At 44.0% G+C, this 19,795-nt stretch overlaps 1 protein-coding gene across 1 annotated transcript in view; it reads right to left on the reverse strand.

Moving 5' to 3' along the window:
- Positions 1-19,795, reverse strand: part of raph1a (Ras association (RalGDS/AF-6) and pleckstrin homology domains 1a) — a 151,030-nt gene that overhangs the window by 8,541 nt on the left and 122,694 nt on the right. The window contains 5 exon segments of the mRNA XM_030381209.1: positions 252-350; positions 6,665-6,775; positions 6,933-7,076; positions 8,884-8,949; positions 12,151-12,272. Of these exon segments, the coding sequence (XP_030237069.1) occupies positions 252-350; positions 6,665-6,775; positions 6,933-7,076; positions 8,884-8,949; positions 12,151-12,272 (542 nt within the window).

The raw sequence follows: 19,795 nt of genomic DNA on the forward strand, positions 1-19,795 counted from the left end.
TGTACTATACTGTATACTACTGCATAAGTATTATATACTATGTATAATACTGCATACTATATTGTAGTATAATACTACAGTGTAATTAAACACACGCACCCACACACACACACACACGCACACACACACACACACACACACACACACACAGATTATATATTGCTATACAACATAGACACACATACACACACACATATATTCACTCAGATGATATATAGCTATATAACACAAATAGTGATTAAATTTGTTACCTTGGCGATACGAATACTGTTGACCCACTGTTGGAGCGTTCTGACGTCGTCACAGCAGAGATACTTGATGTACTGAGACTTCTTTTGTATCTGAGGATGCTGCATACACACACACAGGTACATGTGTATCAATACCGAGTGCAACAGACAGAACTTTGAGTACTGCAGGACAGAGGTGGTGTCTAAAGGTACTGCCACAATGAACGCGCGTAAGATTACACACATAACAGTGCGTTCACACCAAACGCGAAATTTGACGCCCGTCCGCGTTGTCGCCGAAGTTTTGTCGCGCCACACATCATAATCTGTCGCTGTGCAAGTTTTGTTGAATTTGTCGCGCCACAACAAGATAACCACCATTGCATGTCTTTACCTTTTGTGGAAGAGGGAGAGACGTCGGAGGACGCGACGCAGTATATTCATAATATTGTAATGACCACGGAAGAGACAGTGAATGAAGTATTGAATAGACAGAGATTTATTAGATAGGCCGGTAGGCCTATCTAATAAACCGTTGGAACACACAAGACCGGAAACATAGCAACGCCGGTAAACAAACCCCAAGAAGCCCAATCCCTATGAGAGCTCCCCGCGCTACGGCCATCCGGAGGCGCACAGAGCTGTTGGCCGTGATATTATATATACAAATATTATATTATATACTATTATATTATATAGAGAGCTCCGGGAGTCGCAAACGGCAACATTCACTTTCTCCTCCATGCTGCAGTTCACGCCGGACTTCACTGCACTGAGTTTGACGGTTGAACGCTGATTGGCTGTTACGTTATACATGTGACTCAGTGGCCACGCTGTTGAACGCTGATTGGCTATCATCACGCGAAATTCGCGTCAAAGTTCAAATATTTCAACTTGAGCGAATTTGTCGCGCCACAAATCCTCGTGAACACGCTCGCCTGTGCACGGCGAAAGTGTGGCACGACAAATCAAAACTTGTCGCCTTTCTCTCGCGAAAAATTTGCCCGATACGCATCTATGCGTTCACTTTGTATGGGATCCTGTCGCCCCGTCGCATTTGGTGTGAACGCACAGTAACGCTTGATCATTGTGTGTCACAAAAATGGTTCAACGCGCCTACGCAGCTAGAGCCCTCCCAAAACCTATTTTCCCCCGCTACTTTTCTTTTGCTCCAACAACATGGCTGAGATCACCACCATCGCTGCGCTGTATTTGTTGTGGGAGTTCGAGGCGAGTGTTTGGGTGCATGATAGAGCTTAGATAGGGCCCAAAAAATCAAGCCCGACCCGGCCCGAGCCCGAGCACGTTCTGTCCGAGCCCCGCCCATCCCGACACATTAACTGTAATTATGAGCCCGACCAGATTTCAACCCGACATTTTTTTTAATGCATGTGTAACTTTGTACACATTTGTTACTTAGGCCTGCTCTGCTAAATCTATAGGGATAATGTATAGAACGCCGGTCATCATCGGGAAAATACAACCCAGTCTCACGGAAATACGTGACGCTGTCACGTCATTTAATCTATTCATTCGTGATCTGGGACACGTAATTTTATTGTTAGAAAAGCACAAAATTCTAACAATATGAAAGCTTTTCGCCACCCGTTTATACTTTCACCTTTGATTCTGAGAAATTGTGACAATTCAGGGATATATTTAATGCAGGTGCGCTGCTCTGTAGGTAAACCGCGACAAAAAAAATGGTAGCTGCTTCATCTCTTCTTTTTTGAAATTTGTGCTCTTGCCATGAAAAAACTTAAATTACGTGTCCCAGATCACGCATGAATAGATAAAATGACGTGACGTGACAGTGTCACGAGACTGGGTTGGAAAATAAGCCCAGACAGGGAGAACAGGACACCGACTCGCAGCAGAGGTGTCTTGCTTCGCGGCCCAACCTGGCCCGCGGGTCGGCTCGGGCTCGGGCAGAGAATCTAAACTCTAGTGCATGACCTCCTCCGTAAGTGCTTACAGCTGGGTGAGTTTCACCATCTCCTCATCGGCATTTGGGGAAATTTGTCTGAAACCTTTCCTACAAATGAAAAGTACTAATATGAAATAAATCAGCTCTCAATGAGCTGCTGAGATTAGGAAGCAGAAAAGGGGGAATATTGAAGGTCAAACTGAATTCATCATTGCTGATACAGTTGTGCATATTCTCTACCTGAAACAAACATTTCATACTATTTCATACTATTTCATACCTTATATATAAAGTCTTAAACAAATCAATCAAATGTACAATAGGCTAAAATATAAAAGGTTTAGCGCACACACAAGTGTGTGTGTGTAGAGTTCTTATGTGCTTCTTGATGAATGACGGCGCCGCCGTCCGCGCCGCGGCGCGTACACACGCAGCGGCTTGGGGCTCTCCAGAATTTTAGGTTTTGTTAGTAAATGTTTAGTTGTAGTCTTAGTTTAATTTAAGTTTAATTGTGAAGTTGTTGCCACGCAATCATCTTGGGGGTCTCCTGACCATAGATTTTTGTTAGTAATAGTTTAGTTATAGTTTTATTTTAGTTTTAGTGTAATTGTTTACTTGGGTTGCCATGGCGATGGATACACAGCTCTCCAGGCTAAACGTTTTTGTTTATTAATAGTTTTTTTTTAGTTTTTTTTATTTTATTTTTTTTTTTTTAGTTTTTTTAACACTAATGTGCCCTCCACTGGCAAAACAGTATAACCGTGCTGAGCTCCTGGTCATAAATCGTGATGTACATCGACTGTCAAGCGAGATATCCATCCCTCCCGAGATCCGCAGATTAGCCAGCGAAAGCTCTGCCTCAACAGGCCGGCAGAGGAGACGCTGTGAGCGGAAGCAGAAGCGAGGAAAGCGGGCCGGTGTACAAGCTCGGCTAAAGGCTAACCCATCCAAACCACCGCTTCCTTCAATCTTCCTAGCCAATGTTCGCTCAATACGGAATAAACTGGACGAGATTAGACTTCGACTCACAGCACAGAGGACTTTGACTAGCTGCTGCTGCATGATCTTCACCGAGACGTGGTTAGACAGCACCACACCAGACGCAGCTATCCAGCTAGCAGGCCGCACCGTCTACCGGGCCGACAGAACAGCTGACTCGGGTAAGAAGACCGGTGGCGGTCTGTGTGTCTTCTTAAATAACTGCTGGTGCACAAACACAAGCATTGTTGGAAAGCTCTGCTGCCCCGAACTGGAACTTATGCTTCTGAAGTGCAGGCCCTTCTACTTACCGAGGGAGTTTGGCATTGTTTACATCTGTGCTGTTTACATCCCTCCGGACGCTAATGCTAAACTAGCATTAGCACAGCTACATGGCTACATCAGTAAAAGACTGGCCAAACACCCAGACAGCGCCTTCATTGTAGCTGGGGATTTTAACCGTGCCAATCTAAGATCTGTGCTCCCCACATTCCATCCAAACGTGACCTGTGCAACCAGAGGCAGTGTGACACTAGACCAGGTGTACACTGATGTTGTTAAGGCTTACAAAGTACAGTCTGACTCCCACCTAGACCTGTCTGACCTCCTCTCGCTGTTCCTGTACCCCTCATACCAACAAAGAATCAGAGCAACAAGACATGCCACCAAGTCCATAACAGTGTGGAATGAGGATGCCATCCCTCAGCTACAGGACTGCTTTGACAGCACGGACTGGACACTATTTAATAGCCTGGAGGAATCTGACGACCCAAAAATTGCACTGGAGGAATACACATCTTCAGTAATGGACTACATCAACTTCTGTGTGAACAATGTCACAAGAAGGAGGACTGTGAGAGTGTTCCCCAACCAAAAGCCATGGATGTGCAGAGAGGTGCGTACACTACTGAAGGGCAGAGATGCAGCCTACAGATCAGGTGAAACAGCAGTGTACAGCGTAGCCAGGGCAGCACTGAGAAGAGGCATAAAATCTGCAAAAGCCAAACACCGGCAACGTGTTGAGCAACTTTTCCACACTCACACCAATCCGAGACAAGTATGGGAGGGAATAAGAGCAATCTCTGACTACAAAGGGACTGCGTCACCCCCCCCAGACCAGCTGTGCTACCCTGACTGAAGAGCTGAATCAGTTTTATGCACAGTTCGACAGGGACAACAATGGTCAGCTGCCTCTGCCCCTACCCTCTGACGATGCTGCACCCACTCTGACCCCCCACGAGGTCAGACTCTGCCTGAAAAACATCAACCCCAGAAAAGCGGCAGGACCAGATGGTGTGGCAGGCCGCGTACTAAAGAATTGCGGTGACCAGCTGACAGAGGTATTTACAGACATTTTCAACCGCTCTCTAGCCCTTTCACATGTCCCCCCATGTTTCAAAGCATCAACCATTATACCTGTGCCAAAAAAGACTGCGGTCAAGTGCCTGAACGACTATAGGCCAGTGGCTCTCACCCCCATACCTGCTAAATGCTTGGAAAGGCTGGTCATGAAACACATAAGAGGCATCACACCAGCTTCCTTTGATCAACACCAATTTGCCTACAAAGCGAACAGATCTACAGAGGATGCAGTAGCCCTGCTGCTTAACACTGCACTGGAGCACCTGGAGTTAAAGAACACTTACATCCGTATTCTCTTTATAGATTACAGTTCTGCATTCAATACGATCCTTGCAGGCAGACTCATCTCCAAACTTCGGGACTTAAACCTCAATGCTTCACTGTGTAACTGGGTATTGGACTTCCTGACCAATCGCACACAGAGTGTACAACTGGGGAAGCATCACTCTTCAAATCTGACCATCAGCACTGGCGCCCCACAAGGTTGCGTGCTCAGCCCACTTTTATACACCCTCTACACCCATGACTGTGCTCCCTCTTGCCCATCCAACTACATCTTCAAATTTGCAGATGATACAACAGTGCTTGGCCTCATCTCCAACAACGATGAGACTGCCTACAGGCAAGAAGTGGGAAACCTGGCAGTCTGGTGTTCTGAGCACAACCTCAGTCTCAACATTAGGAAAACCAAAGAGATGATCATTGACTTCCGGAAGTCTTCCCAGCATAATCACCATCTCCCACTCTACATCAACGGTGAAGAGGTTGAGAGTGTCACCTCTCTAAAGTTTCTGGGTCTGACACTGACGGAGGAGTTGTCCTGGGTCAAAAACACAGCTTCCGTTTTGGGGAAGGCCCAGCAACGCCTCTTTTACCTCCGGAAGTTGAGGAATGAACACCTTCCTCAGAGGCTGCTGTTTAACTTCTACCGCTGCGCTATAGAGAGTGTGCTTACATACTGCCTGAATGTATGGTCCTACAGCTGTACAAAGGCGGAGCAGGCAGCCATCCAGAGGCTGATTAAAACAGCGGGAAGGATCATTGGAGTAGAGCTGCCCGACATCTTGTCCATCTCCTCCTCCCGTTGCCTGCAGCGCTCTAAACGCATCCTCACAGACCCTTCTCATCCTGCCCATCATCTGTTCCTGTTACTCCCGTCAGGGAAAAGGTTCAGATCAAAAAAGGCACGCACCTCCAGGATGGCAAAGAGCTTCTATCCCTGTGCAATAAGGCTCCTCAACAGCTTGACCAGCCCACTCCCCACCCCCCTTCATCTCCCCCCGCCCCCAGCCCTCCCTGCCCCCCATGGACTGCACTCTAAGACTTGATGCACCTTAATATGGAGATATGGAGATATATTGCTTTGATTATTTTTATTATTATTTTATGTATGATATTTATGAATCTATTTATTGATTGTTATTTATTATTATTTAGCTGTGTAAGTCTGGTTGCCTCTACTGTCTCGTTGTCTTTATGGCAATGACAAATAAAGTACTTTGAACTTTGAACTTTTGAATCATTCTTACATCAATATGTCTCCCCTCTGCTCTATGTGAAAAGTGTTGTCAACTGCCCTGAATCATTCTCATTAGTTTGTTCATATAACTATAATACCAGTGTTGACATTTCCCTCAAACGAATACTTCTCTTTGGTTATTTAACAGTGCCTATAAAAAAATCATTGTGCGGGATATGGGCAGATTAGAGTTCTAAACGGAGTGATTATTATTTGTTCTTTCAAAATGATATCATAAGAAGTTGAATGTCAGTGTTGCCATTATTATTATTATTATTATTATTATTATTATTATTATTATTATTATTATTATATCCTACCTTTCTCCTACTAACCTTTTGTAGGCCATTCTTTTTGTAACCCCTCAAACAAAAACACAACAACAGTTGTGTTGTGGGATTGGCATTACTACACTGGGGAGGCCTCATTGGCTTCATTGCATGATTTCTGGTCGTAACTGAAAGGCCCACTTGTTAAATATGGAACATCTAGAGAGGAAACGAATGTCTTATATTAAACTCAGCACGGTTGTCTGGCCGGTTTAGCCCTCCAGTGGATATGTGGCCATGCTTAATGCACATGTGTAGTATGAGCTATGTCAGGGCCTCACCAGCCTTGTGTGTTGTGGCAGAGAGCAGAACGCCTCACCTTCAGCACCAGGCAGTAGTCACTGGGCGCTTTGTATTTGCTCCTGTAGTCCTGACCATAGTAGATGTTGACATGGTGCAGCTGGAGGAAACACACCAGGTCCCTGGATGCCTGCAAACACACCAGGCACGCAAAGCACACACACTAAATAATAATCATCAATATAATAAAGGTGGCAGGTGTACACTAAGGGTTTTCATTGCTGTCTGATGGGTGTCGTGGGGGATGGGGGTGGACTGTATTAGGGGCGTTGGGTTGGAGGGCTGACCTTGGCTTTGCCTTTGGGGACGTAGTAAATCCCTGACGCTCGCAAAAGGAAGTAGCGCTTCTTCCACGACTTCTTCCCATCTTCCTTCAACCACAACACGCCCTCCATCTCCGGCACCGACACAGAGCCACCGCCAAAACACTCCTGCACACACACACACACACACACACACACACACACACACACACACACACACATTAACAACAGAGAGAGAGAGAGAGAGAGAGAGAGAGAGAGAGAGAGAGAGAGAGAGAGAGAGAGAGAGAGAGAGAGAGAGAGAGAGTGTGATATGTGATACCAAGAATACTATGTGCTCCTAACAGTTTGTAAAGAAAATTGCAGAAAAAAGGTGAGGCAAAAAGCGTTTTCAAAAAAGGTGTCTACAGGCACAAAGAAGATACATAGACCTATAATTATCACTATATGTTATATCTATTGATCATCCATAGTGGTAAACTACATGCATAGACCTAAAATTATTGTTATCTTTTATATGTATTGATCATTCTTCTCCATCAGTTGGCGCTACAAGGAGTATGATGGTCTTCACATGAGGCACATCCCAGAGGGTTAGGCTTGGGAACGTAATGGTTTGTGTAGTTGTGTTGAGCTTTGCAGCGGCCGATGTTGATGTCTGAGAGAGGGTTGAGCTTCACGAAACGTATATATAAGTCTGCGGTGTGAGGCACATTTCATGTAGAACAGCCCTTACATCATTAGAACACAATGAAGGTGATTGAAAATAATCACAAATGGGTCACAGCCAGACTCTTTAAAATACTTCTGAGTGGTATAGGCGGAGACTTATGATTTAACTGCTTTGTTGGGGAAAAAACAGCCATTTGAAAGAGTGCCATGGTGTCAAACAGTTCTGCAATATGAAACCGGTGTTATTTAATAAATATGAAATTGAAGAGGTTCTACGAATATCAACAATCCCTGGTGTTCCCCAGGCAGACCGAGGTAAACATTGACATTGGCACTGAGTGAACTTAAAAGGGTCTACGGCATCTCATTAGCATTGAGTTAACTTAAATATGATCTACATTAGAGACATTATATCCCCAGGAGATTGACACAGAAGCTTCCTACTGCAATGTTCGAGATACAAGTAAATAGGAGATCACCACTTTAATAAATATATGGGTGAGGAGAGCAGGACAGACGCTAAGCTCCGCTTGCTAGATCCATTGATTCTATTCCATCAGAGTTTAGATTTTTACTACCAACTAACTTGGTATTCATTATATAATAATGGTTAATGGTTTAAATGTCAATTTTAATATTATTTTTTAATATATTAATATTAATGTATTAAAAAAAATCATTATTTATTTATCTTTTATAGCCCATAATCACATTTAAATATTTTATATATATATATATATATATATATATATATATATTTAAGCAATAGATCACGCCAGGCTGTGGTATGTGCTCATTATACCACTGTTAAGGGGCGTTGTCCGGCCCCGACGCGCAGCGGAGGGCCGGCGACCCCCTTCACAGTGGTATAATGAGCACATGCCACTGACTGAAGTGATCTATTGCTTTTATACAACGGTTACTGTTATGGCGAAACGAAAGTCATAGACACACTACATTTAAAGAGAAACCAAGAAAGTCAAAATAGCCGTTTTATCAAAGAATACAAAAAAGTAGTTTTTGCTAGAGGGCAGTAGAGAGTTAGAGGGAGAATGGTAGAGGGCAGTAGAGAGTTAGAGGGAGAATGGTAGAGGGCAGTAGAGAGTTAAGGGAGGTAGGGAGTGGGCAGTAGCGTGTTAGAGGGAGAACGGCAGAGGGCAGTAGAGTGTTAGAGGGAGAGGGCAGTAGAATGTTAGAGGGCAGTAGAGTGTTAGAGGGAGAGGGCATTAGAGGGCAGTAGAGTGTTGGGAGGTAGGGGGGAGAGAGAGGCAGAGGGAGGTGAAGGTAAATCAATGATGATCACCTCTAGTAAGGCTTCTTTATTCCGGTCAGCCATCTCACACGTCTCCTTCCGCCCCAACAAGTAGTTCTACACAAATACACACAATATCATGTAGCTATACTCAAATACACACAATATCATGTAGCTATACACAAATAAACAAAATATCATGTAGCTATACACAAATACACACAGCTCATAAAGTCGTTCACACTATATGACATAGTCCTACCAGTGTTTCCCCCAAGATGATTCGAGAGGTGTTTCTGAGAGGCACTATGTTGATGTAAGAATGTACTGTGCTAATGTGTGTGTACACCATCCTGATGTGTGTGTGCATACACCTTGTTGGGAAACACTGGTACTACAAAGAACACACAAATACCAGGTAGTTGAATATAATATATACTGTATGCAGTGTTGGGGTAGTTACTCAAAAAAAGTAATCAGTTACTTATTACTAGTTACTTCTTTGAATTGTAATGACATTACTCTACTAGTTACTGCATTTGAAACTTCACTACTTATTACTTCTCTTTCCCGTTTCTTAATTTACTGTAGGCCTAGATACATGGACAAACATCATAGCCCTATCATCACTTAGTGTTATTGTATAAATCTATACAAAATAGCATATAAACCATATGAAAGAACAATATCCCTGTCTGCACAAAGAAATGCCTCGCTGTAAAATCCACAAACAACAGGATAAAGTAGGCTATGTTGAGGTCAATCAGAAGCAACCCACAAGTTTCAAAACACAGGCTTTGGGAAACATGAGAACAAAAATGAAGTGGTCAATGAAAAATACAAAAAGGTCACTTTATCCCATACAATTAAAACAGAAATGCACTTAAGCGGCAGTGATACATACTTTATGTGGTCCAAAGGCTGAATGAACCTGATCTATTTCGCAAGCTATGACATCGTAAGTGTGTCTTCCTCTCACCCTCTTGCAGGCAAGAGCAGCCTTCTCAAGTTTTAAAGTAATGCTGTCTATCCAGTGCACCATCATTCCTAAGTAACTTTTGTTGTTGGCGGACACATGATCCAGGGAGGACTCGAAAATTATTTTGAGCTTCGATTCCATGTCGTAACACTTGTTCAGGTAATGGGAAAATGTTTTCCTGTCGGATGTTGGCTTGCGAGTTGCGGGTATTTTATCTAGTATTTTCCTGTCCTGCAGACACACAGGCAGCACGCATGCACGCACCACAACAGATCAGGGGTCTCATTTATAACCGTTGCGTACGCACAAAACGGGGCTGAAATTGGCGTACGTGACTTTCCACGCCACGGTTGTGATCTATAAAAAACCAACTTGACGGGAGAATGTGCGCAGCCCTAAGCAAACTCTGACCCATGCGTACGCATGGTTTGGAGGAAAAGGAGAATTTGCGACACAGATGGTGTGGCGGTGAACTGAAGTCAGACCGAAGAATTGTAGAGTGAGAAGAACGATTATGTTTTATCATCGCCCTTCATAAATTTAATTTCAACCCGTATCATGCGTTAAATCTATGTAATCAGAATAATTTAAGTCAACTGCGTTATTTCTCAGTTATAACTCCAGAAACATCTCCTTAGAATAGAAAAAAAAAAAAAATCTCTATATTTAATCCCGTCACTCCATACTGTCCACTGACGGCGCGACTGCATGGAATAAAGCATCCGTCCGTAAACACATAATCAAATGTCAATTAAATCCCAAGTGTGGAAAACCAAGCCACACTCCTCATCACAATCGTTGTCCGTTACTCTTGATGCATTTCATGACAAATCAGGCATTAAAAAGGGGTTATGTTCAAGAACATTTTACGTGGATGATTAAAAACTGATTATCCAAGGTGTTCTCTGTCAGTCTTATTACCGTAACCCTATAAATGCAGAGGTGAGCGCCGTGGTTAATGCTGCACCATATGGCACTTCTGGCGGACCATGCAAATGACAGGAATCGGAGGGAGATGGTCTTTAGGGACCATAACGATTTATTGGTAGGCTACATACAAATATGTAACTTTATGTCAAACCACTTCTTTTTTAATTCTGGGACTGTGCGCTACTGCGCTCCTTGCTACTGACAGAGTTCACTGCTGCAGCAACATGTTGCCACTCACTCTGCTTTTTGTTGTTGGCGATCCCAATCCCTTGACCGCCGAACAAAACTACTTTTCGGGCCTCCATCTCACCCACAAGTGTCTCCACTTCAACCTCCGTGAAATTTCGCTTTTTTGCTTTTCTCAGTACTTCTGCCATCTTTTCCGACAAGTCATAATACTTGCATCTGAGTCTGTTTTATATGCAGATCGAATTCATGAGGTCATTTGCATTGACCTTTTATGGTTAAAAAGGGGCGTGTACAGGGCGGAACGTGAAGCTGATTCAGCTGCGCACACTTGTAGGCAGTCTGTGATTTATAAAGCAAAGATTGCGTACGGTGTGCGTACGCAGGGTTTTATAAATCTGAATATTTTTTGGCGCACGCAAAACTTGGCTTCTGGGCGTACGCACATATTTAGTAACGATCCCATGCACAGTTTTATAAATGAGACCCCAGAACTTTACACGCAGGCAAACAGGGCTTGGGTAACGCAGGAAAGCGCGTCACTATAGTCTAGTAAAGTAGTGTAGTTACCAATATTTAAAATGTTATGCGTTACTTTACTTCGTTCACTTCGTTACCCCCAACACTGACTGTATGTATATATATAATATCTATATGGACTTCTGCCGGACCATATGATGACATATGTTGAGTGTTGAGTGCCAATCTAATGTTCCATGTACCTAAATGGACATCATGTCACGTCAGGTAGTCTTGATGAAGTTACATGAAAACCTAGGTCCTGGTCTGAAGGCCAGGAAGTGGCAGACCGTGTGGACCACAGCCTGGAGCCCCCAGCGGGAACTCAGCCTGGAGCCCCCAACATGTGGACCACAGCCTGGAGCCCCCAGCGGGAATACAGCCTGGAGCCCCCAGCGGGAACACAGCCTTGAGCCCCCAAAATATGGATCACAGCCTGGAGCCCCAAGCAGGAACACAGCCTGGAGCCCCCAGCATGTGGACCACAGCCTGGAGCCCCCAGCATGTGGACCACAGCCTGGAGCCCCCAGCATGTGGACCACAGCCTGGAGCCCCCAGCATGTGGACCACAGCCTGGAGCCCCCAGCATGTGGACCACAGCGGGTCATGTGACAAAGACTGGCAAATAGGTTCTGGTAGATTGTGGCGCGGATAAGGCTCTCTACCCGTCCTCAAACTGCCTCACCTCGTCCAGTGAGCCGTACCTGAGGGTTCTTGAAGACAGCGTACTTCTCCATGCGCTCGGTGAACATGAGCCGGTTCTGTCCGTCTCTCGTCCAGTTCAGGAGGTTCTCCACCAGGTTCTCATGGTCCTCAAAAACACGCTCTGCACACACACACACAGAAACACACAGACACATGGGCACAATCACGCACACGCACACACCCTCAAGACACACACACAGACACACACAGACACACAGATTTGACATACACAGTTTATACAGGACACACAGGAAGCCCTACAGCTGGTTAGGTTAGTTTAACCACAGCACTGCTCAGTCCTTCAGAATGTGTGTGTGTGCGTGTGTGTGTGTGTGTGTGTGTGTGTGTCTGTGTCTGTGTGTGTGTGTGTGTATATATGAATGTCCATATACATACATAAATATGTAATATTTATTGAGAAGGCAAGGCAACTTTATTTATTTAGCATTTTTCATACACAAGGCAGACTCAAAGTGCTTCACATATAAATATTGTCATACAATAAAATAAAATAATAGACAAGTAAAAGAAAACATATGCAAAGAAATGATTTTGATTTAAGATCAGATCAACATTCTCACTGGTACCCACGTTGGGACTCCAACCCGAACTAAAGGAACTTGGTCCTTTCTCTGGGACTCCAACCCGGATACTAGTACTCTATTCTAAGACTCTAACCCAGATTCTAGGATTCTAACCCAGACACATGTCAGTACTCTAACCACGAACCAAAGGCCTTATTCTGGGACTCCAACCCAGACAGACGTCGGGACTCCTACCCAGACAGTACTCAGGCCTTTCTCTGGGACTCCAACCCGACCTAAAGGAACTTGGTCCTTTCTCTGGGACTCCAACCCAGATTCTAGGACTCTAACCCAGACAGAACTGGGGTCACAAACCCTTATCCTTTCACTCTAGTATCAGATCATGTATCTTTCTGGTAAAAATAGAAAATAAATGGAAAGTTAAAAAGGCATTTTAGTAATAAAATAGAAAATAAAGGCAAAGTTAAAAAAGCTTTTTAGAAAGTGCAATGTATTTAAGATTTAGCAGAAAGCTAAAGCAAACATAAAAGTCTTCATTCTTGTTTTAAAGGTGGTCAGATTTGGGGCAAGTCTTAAATCCTAAGGGAGTATTCCAGCTATTTGTTGCATAGTAACTAAATCCTGCTTCCCCGTTTTGTGTTTACCCTGGGGATAATTAACAGATTGGTCTCAGAAGATCTTAGTGGTCTAGAAGGCTTATGTAGTGGAAGCATATCAGTTAAATATTTTGGGCCTAAACCATGTAGGGATTTATAGGCAGTGTTGGGGAGTAACAGCATACATGTACCGGCGTTATGTATTCAGAATACAAATTATAGCTAACAGTATTCCGTTAGTTACAATTTAAATAGTTGGTAATTAGAATACAGTAACAATGTTGAAATCAATGGATTACATGACGATACTTCTGTCTCAGCAGTTTATTCGTGCTTTCACACCAACAGCATTTAGTTGGTGAACAAAACAAGTTTGTTCCCTTGGTTCGGTACTTTTGCGTTGGTGTGAATGCAACCACCTCGCTTCGATGTGAACCAAATCAGCCGGCCGAGACCTCCCTGAACAGCTGGTCTCGGTTCACTTCCAAACGAACCCTGGTACGGTTTGCTTGAGATGGGAAAGCGAACGCACCTCGTCCGATCCAGTTCTACAAAAAATATGCCTCTTTGGATGTAACAGGCACCCGCTCATCCGCGTGCATAATGGGAATTATTGTTTGATTAGCGGTAACTTCAAGACGAGCATCAAATTGTTGGACTGTCTGGTAATTTGGACAGACGCCCACATAAAACGTATCCTGAAAAACACACGTAAAAATGCCGATGCATTTAACACATTCAGCACCAGGATGAGGGTGGGTCCACTACTGCCCCAGACTTTTGTCCAATGATTGAACGATCCTCCCCCTCTCCCCCTCTCCCCCTCTCTCTCTCTCTCTCTCTCTCTCTCTCTCTCTCTCTCTCTCTCTCTCTCTCTCTCTCTCTCTCTATTTTAAGGCAGTTTTATAGGCAACACCTATGCACTTAGCCCGGTGAAGAAAATGTTAGATGTAATAGCAAATATCTTTCGCATGAACATACCCTTATAGGCCCCGTTCACACGAAGCCGAAACGGGCGAAACCGTTACGGTTTCGATCTATCCGGTTTCGAAGTATCTCTGTAAAGACGAAGCCAAGCGAAACCGGGTAGATCTGTAGAAACGCTGTAGTACACATTCCAGGCCCATAAGGGGCGCTGCTTCTGGTACAGAAATCCAGAAGAAATGAAATAAGAAGAAGAGGCGAGCATGCGCATAAAGGCATAGGCATAAAGGCTGCCCTTATGCGCAGGCTCGCATGTGATTTCTGAGACTCCGCGGGCTTAAGAGCCATTGGCTAGGAGGTCGAGGGGTGGGGCGATGACGTCATGGTTTGCGGTTTCAGTCGGTTTCAGGCGTACACACGAATCCAAAACGAAACCGGGTAGATTTGAAACCACCTCCGAGGGTGGTTTCAGAAGTTTGCGGTTTCGGTCAGCGGATTCGCCGGCTTCGTGTGTACGGAAGGCCGAACCGTACAAGACCTTTGTGGTTTCGCCATGCAATCGGCTTCGTGTGAACGGGGCCATAGTCTTTGCTCCACTACAGCAAATTATATAAAATAGTGCACTTTCAGGGAGACTTGGGCCTAACACATTCAGCCAGTTTGAACAGAAGAACACACCAGAATAGGCCTGTTTAGTAAGCAAGACTTGATGCCGCATTTCTACACTTATAAAATGCAATTCAATGTGGATGTAATCCAAGTATACAATACTCATCACTCAGATTGAGTGATGAAACGGAATACGTTACATTTTACATTTTTGGGCATGTATTTCATATTCTGTAACTGGATACATTTTAAAACTATCCTTCCCAACACTGTTTATAGGTTAGCAACATGATTTTAAAATCAATTCTCTGACCTACAAGAAGCCAATGTAACGATTTAAGAATTGGTGTAATATGTTCAATTTTTTAGAGTTTGTTTTGGGAGACCTGTAAGGAGACCATTGCAGTAATCAAGCTTACTACTGATAAAGGCATGTACAAGTTTTTGCAAGTCTTCGGTGGACATGAGCCCTCTAAGCCTTGCTACATTTTAAAGGTGATAATATGCAGATTTTGTAACTGATTTGATGGGACTGTCGAAATGTAAATCTGAATCCATGATAACCTCTAGATTTCTGGCTTTGATTGAGGTTTTCAGGGACAGAGAGTGAAGGTGCTGGGTTACTTTAAGCCTTTCCGTTTTAGCACCAAATACAGTTATCTCTGTTTTGTCCTCATTTAGTTGAAGGAAATTTCGGCACATCCACTCTTTCATTTGCTCAATGCACTGGCACAGCAGATCTATGGGCCGATAGTCATTTGGTGATATCGATACATAGATTCAGTGGTGGGTAGAGTACTGAAAATCTATACTCAAGTAAAAGTAAAATTACTTCCTTCAAAATCTACTTTAGTAAAAGTAAATATTCCAATTGGAAAACCTACTTGAGTAAGAGTAAAAAAGTACTTTGTTTTAAAGCTACTCAAATTACAAGTTACTTTTCATTTTTGTATTGGAGTGTTTGGATCAATGAAAAATACATAACATGTTAGAATGCGTGAGTGAGTGAGGGAGAGAAAGAGATGCACTCCTAAAACATTTCTTCACAAGTTGAGGTCCACAACAAAATATGTACAACAAAAAATGTAATTTCATTTCAAACAAATTTGAATTAAGCTCTGTGCATGTGACAAAAGGCAAGAGCTTTGTAGGAACACAACCAATTAAACACAAACGAGACTGACTTGGTTGGCTGATTGGGCAATCAGTTTTATCCAGCCTACGCACATAGCATGCACGCACACTCACAGAGCCAGACACGGCAATGACGAACAAGTTTGTGAGTGGTGTGCAGAATACAGTGCAACATAGTATCTTTAGAATTATATAAACTATACGTAATTATATAAACTATACGAAAATATCTTCCTGCGAGTCTGCATCCATGCGTTTCTATCCCTCAGTCCCAACGTAACGGTCGACTCGTCTCCTCGGCTATGGAATTGCAACAATGTTGCAACCTAGGGAGGGTGCGTCGCTAACGTGTACGCTTGTATTAGTCAACGAAGATAATGTCTTTATCAAAATACTCATTTTAATGAAGGCACAATGGAAAATGTAATTGATTAAAGTGTAGAATTCGAAATAAAATATTTACTCGAGTAAGAGTAAAATTACAGACTTAAAAAAGGAACGTGAAAAATACTCGTCAAAATACTGCCCGGCAGTATTGGATCAATTTGTGTGTTGGGAGGTTTTGTAGCGCTTGCTTTATTTTTAAAGCATTAGATGCCACTGTGCTGTGGTGGAAGTGAGAAATCAACTTGCTGCACGCTGCAACCACACGGTTGTTGTTCACATTTTTAAAGCCGTCATTAATTGCTAATTGGAGCGTATGGGCGAAACAGGGAACTGATTCCCACTGGAGCAGCTACTGGTTTGCCAGGACCATGTTGCGTGCATTGTCATGCACACATGCTACTACTTTATCGTGAACTCCCCACTCTTCAGTGACAGCTCGGAGATGAGCAGCGATGTTCTCTGCTGTGTGTCTCTCATCCGAGCTACGAGTCTCCAGCACCGCTGTCTTCAGGTCCCAGTCATCTCCCACATAGTGTCAGGTAACTGTAACGTAGGACTCAGTTGTGAGGGAAGTCCACGCGTCCGTTGTTATTGCAACCTTTTTGGCTGTCACCAGGTCGGCCTTTAACTGCTCCCTTTTCTCCGCATACATTTTCTCCACTCGAGCAGTTATGGTGCGCCGCGATGACACCGTGTATTCAGGCTCTATAAAGGCCATGAGATCACGGAACCCCTTCTGATCCAAAAAACTCAGAGGCAGCATCTCTTTTGTGATCATTGATGTAATCAGCGTTGTGATTTTCTCTCCCCGGCCGGGATTACAGCTACGTTTTGCGGCGGTGAAAATAGCCGACACACTAGGTTGCTGCGGGTCTGCTTTACCGAACACATCGCCGTGTTTTAGGAGCATATGCTGCCGCATAGTACTTGTTGTACTTTGATAGCTCAATTTGGCTTGACATAATTTACATTCAACCTTATGATCGCCTATTTCAGAATTTTTTTTCCAGACTTCGCTTCGTTTTGTTCTAACCGCCATCTTTTAACGTATTCGTTGTGCGCACGGCACGCACCAGTGGCGCCAAACAGAAAATTGATACATTTTCAGAAAACTTTAACTCGAGTTTGTGTTTCCTCCAATCGAGTTCATTTGTAACGAGTAGTACTCGAGTAATCGATTCCTCACGCCCATCCCTATTATTTATATTTTGAACTAAGGTGTAGTTTGCACAATGCGTATGTTTCTGGCACTTTTTCCCGTTTGTCATGTCTTCCATGTGACAGCGCATGGGACGGCGCAGACGTCCTTAGTGACGTCTTGGGCACGTTTGGTGGAGGCGCACATGGTGAAAATGTTTGTGTGGAAGACCATTGTTATTTTACAACACAGTGATGTTAGATATCATAGTGATATTGTAATTATATATTTGTTTATGATATCTAACCAAATTACTTGGATTTGTTTGATATCTAACAGATATTTGGCATTTTGATTTATTTGAGAACTAACTTGATTTAATTTGTCTTTATCAATAGGTTTTCAACCTAATCCTAATCCTGATCCGAATCCGAATCGCAATACGGAATGCTTGTTGTTCATGTTTAAAACAATTCATGTTCAATAAAAGGAAGGAGAAGGATTTGAGCTGTCCTGCGTACTCTGTCTAACAGTGCCATTTCAAGTTGGGCAAGTACAAATGAAAACATCACCCAGATAGCTTGACAGTTGAAAACCAGCGGAGTAGCTTGGAGAAGAGGATAAAAGGCCTTGGAAGTCCAGGAAAAGCTGTTTACGCAGGAGAAGAGAGCTGTGCTGGTCCGTGAGGTCAAGATGGCGGAAGACGTCGTGGGAAAGACGGTGAAGCAGCTCAAGAAGGAGAGAACCGCTGCGAAAAGCACCTTCACCGGACAGGCCAACTTCCTCAGAAAAGGGGCAGACAGCATGGTGGAAGCAGAGCTGAGGGAGGAGTTCGCCGAGCTCTCATACTGCCGGAAAATCGTTCTTGAAGCGAATGATGATTACAAGACAGGGCTTTTGGCTGAGTCTCAAGAGTCAGAAGAGCAAGACGCGGTTCTCGAAGAGAAGGAGGAGCTAGATGTTGAGAGAACCGCTAACGAAGCAGAAGCAAGATTTGGAGAGGTGAGAAGAATTGTCCAAACAAACCTGTGGTCCAGATATGGCCAATACGCTATCACAACTGCAATCACTGAGGAGAGAAGGCCTGCGGTTGGGCGGAGAAGTTACCTGTGGAGAGTACTCACCTGGATGCATATGAGATGCACCTTACTCTACTGGAGAAGAGGATCAATGAGGCTGCCAGAGTTATGTCAACCTGGGAGCGGTGGATCCCCAAGGCTGAAAGAGAGGAGCTAGATGGCAGGGTCAAGGACCTGAAAGCTTTGAACGGCAACCTTGAACTGAGGAAGGCTGAGTTTGTCACTGCACGGAGGATGTCGGAGGATGCGCTGGCTGCAGGAGCCTCAGGACCTGAAGCAGTGAGAGCACATCCCCCGCCAGCAAAACCAATTGTCAGAATAAAACCAACCACACTGCCCATCTTTTCAGGCTGCAAAAGAGAATACCACAGATGGAAGAAAGACTGGGAGAGCCTTCAAAGACAGGGAGAGCCGTCTGGCTCAGCCGAAGTCAAGAAAATTAAACTCCTGGACAGTGTGGATGACAAGATTGGGAAGGATATCCGGCTGTCAACCTACAACACTGCAGAGGATATGTTCAGAGTCATGGACAACCGGTATGGAAATAAATCAACCATTGCCATAGAAATCCTGGAGGAGTTGGAGCGAATACCCCCTGCAAGGGGAAGCCAGCCAAGGAGGATTCATCGACCTGATCCAAGCATTGGAAAAATCCCTAGCAGACCTCACAGAGCTGGGAAACTCTGGCACAATCAAGAACCCTCTCGTCATTAAATCCATTGAGAGCAAGTTACCCGACTTTGTAAAGAGAGACTGGCTAGCCTTTATGGTGAATTCTAGCAATAATGTCACCACAGACAACCACTTTGACATGCTCCTGAAGTTCCTAAAGAATCAAGAAGAGATCCTAGAGAGACTTGACCAACTGAGGTTTGTGGAAAAGATGGAGAAACCAGAACGTGAGAAGAAATAGGAAATGAAGTATGCTTCTACAAGAACCACAAAGAAAGGAGGGCTGGAAGATGTGTGTGTTGTCTGAGGTGATGGAAGGCACAGTGACAAGATTTTCTTCTGTAGAAAGTTCAAAGGGCTGAAGCTACAAGGGAAGAATGCTGTTGTAAAGGAGCTGGGAGCATGCAGAAAATGTCTTGGATGTCATGAAGATGATGGTTACTGCAGAGACACTTTCCTATGCAGGAACAAAGACTGTAAGAAGGGAGACTCCTCAGATCACCATTACTTTATTTGCCCCAAAGGAGACTACAAGAGTGGAAACGAGGAGAGAAGTGGGA

This window comes from Gadus morhua, chromosome 16 (assembly GCF_902167405.1).
Source record: "Gadus morhua chromosome 16, gadMor3.0, whole genome shotgun sequence".
In the NCBI taxonomy this organism is placed as follows: Eukaryota; Metazoa; Chordata; class Actinopteri; order Gadiformes; family Gadidae; genus Gadus; species Gadus morhua.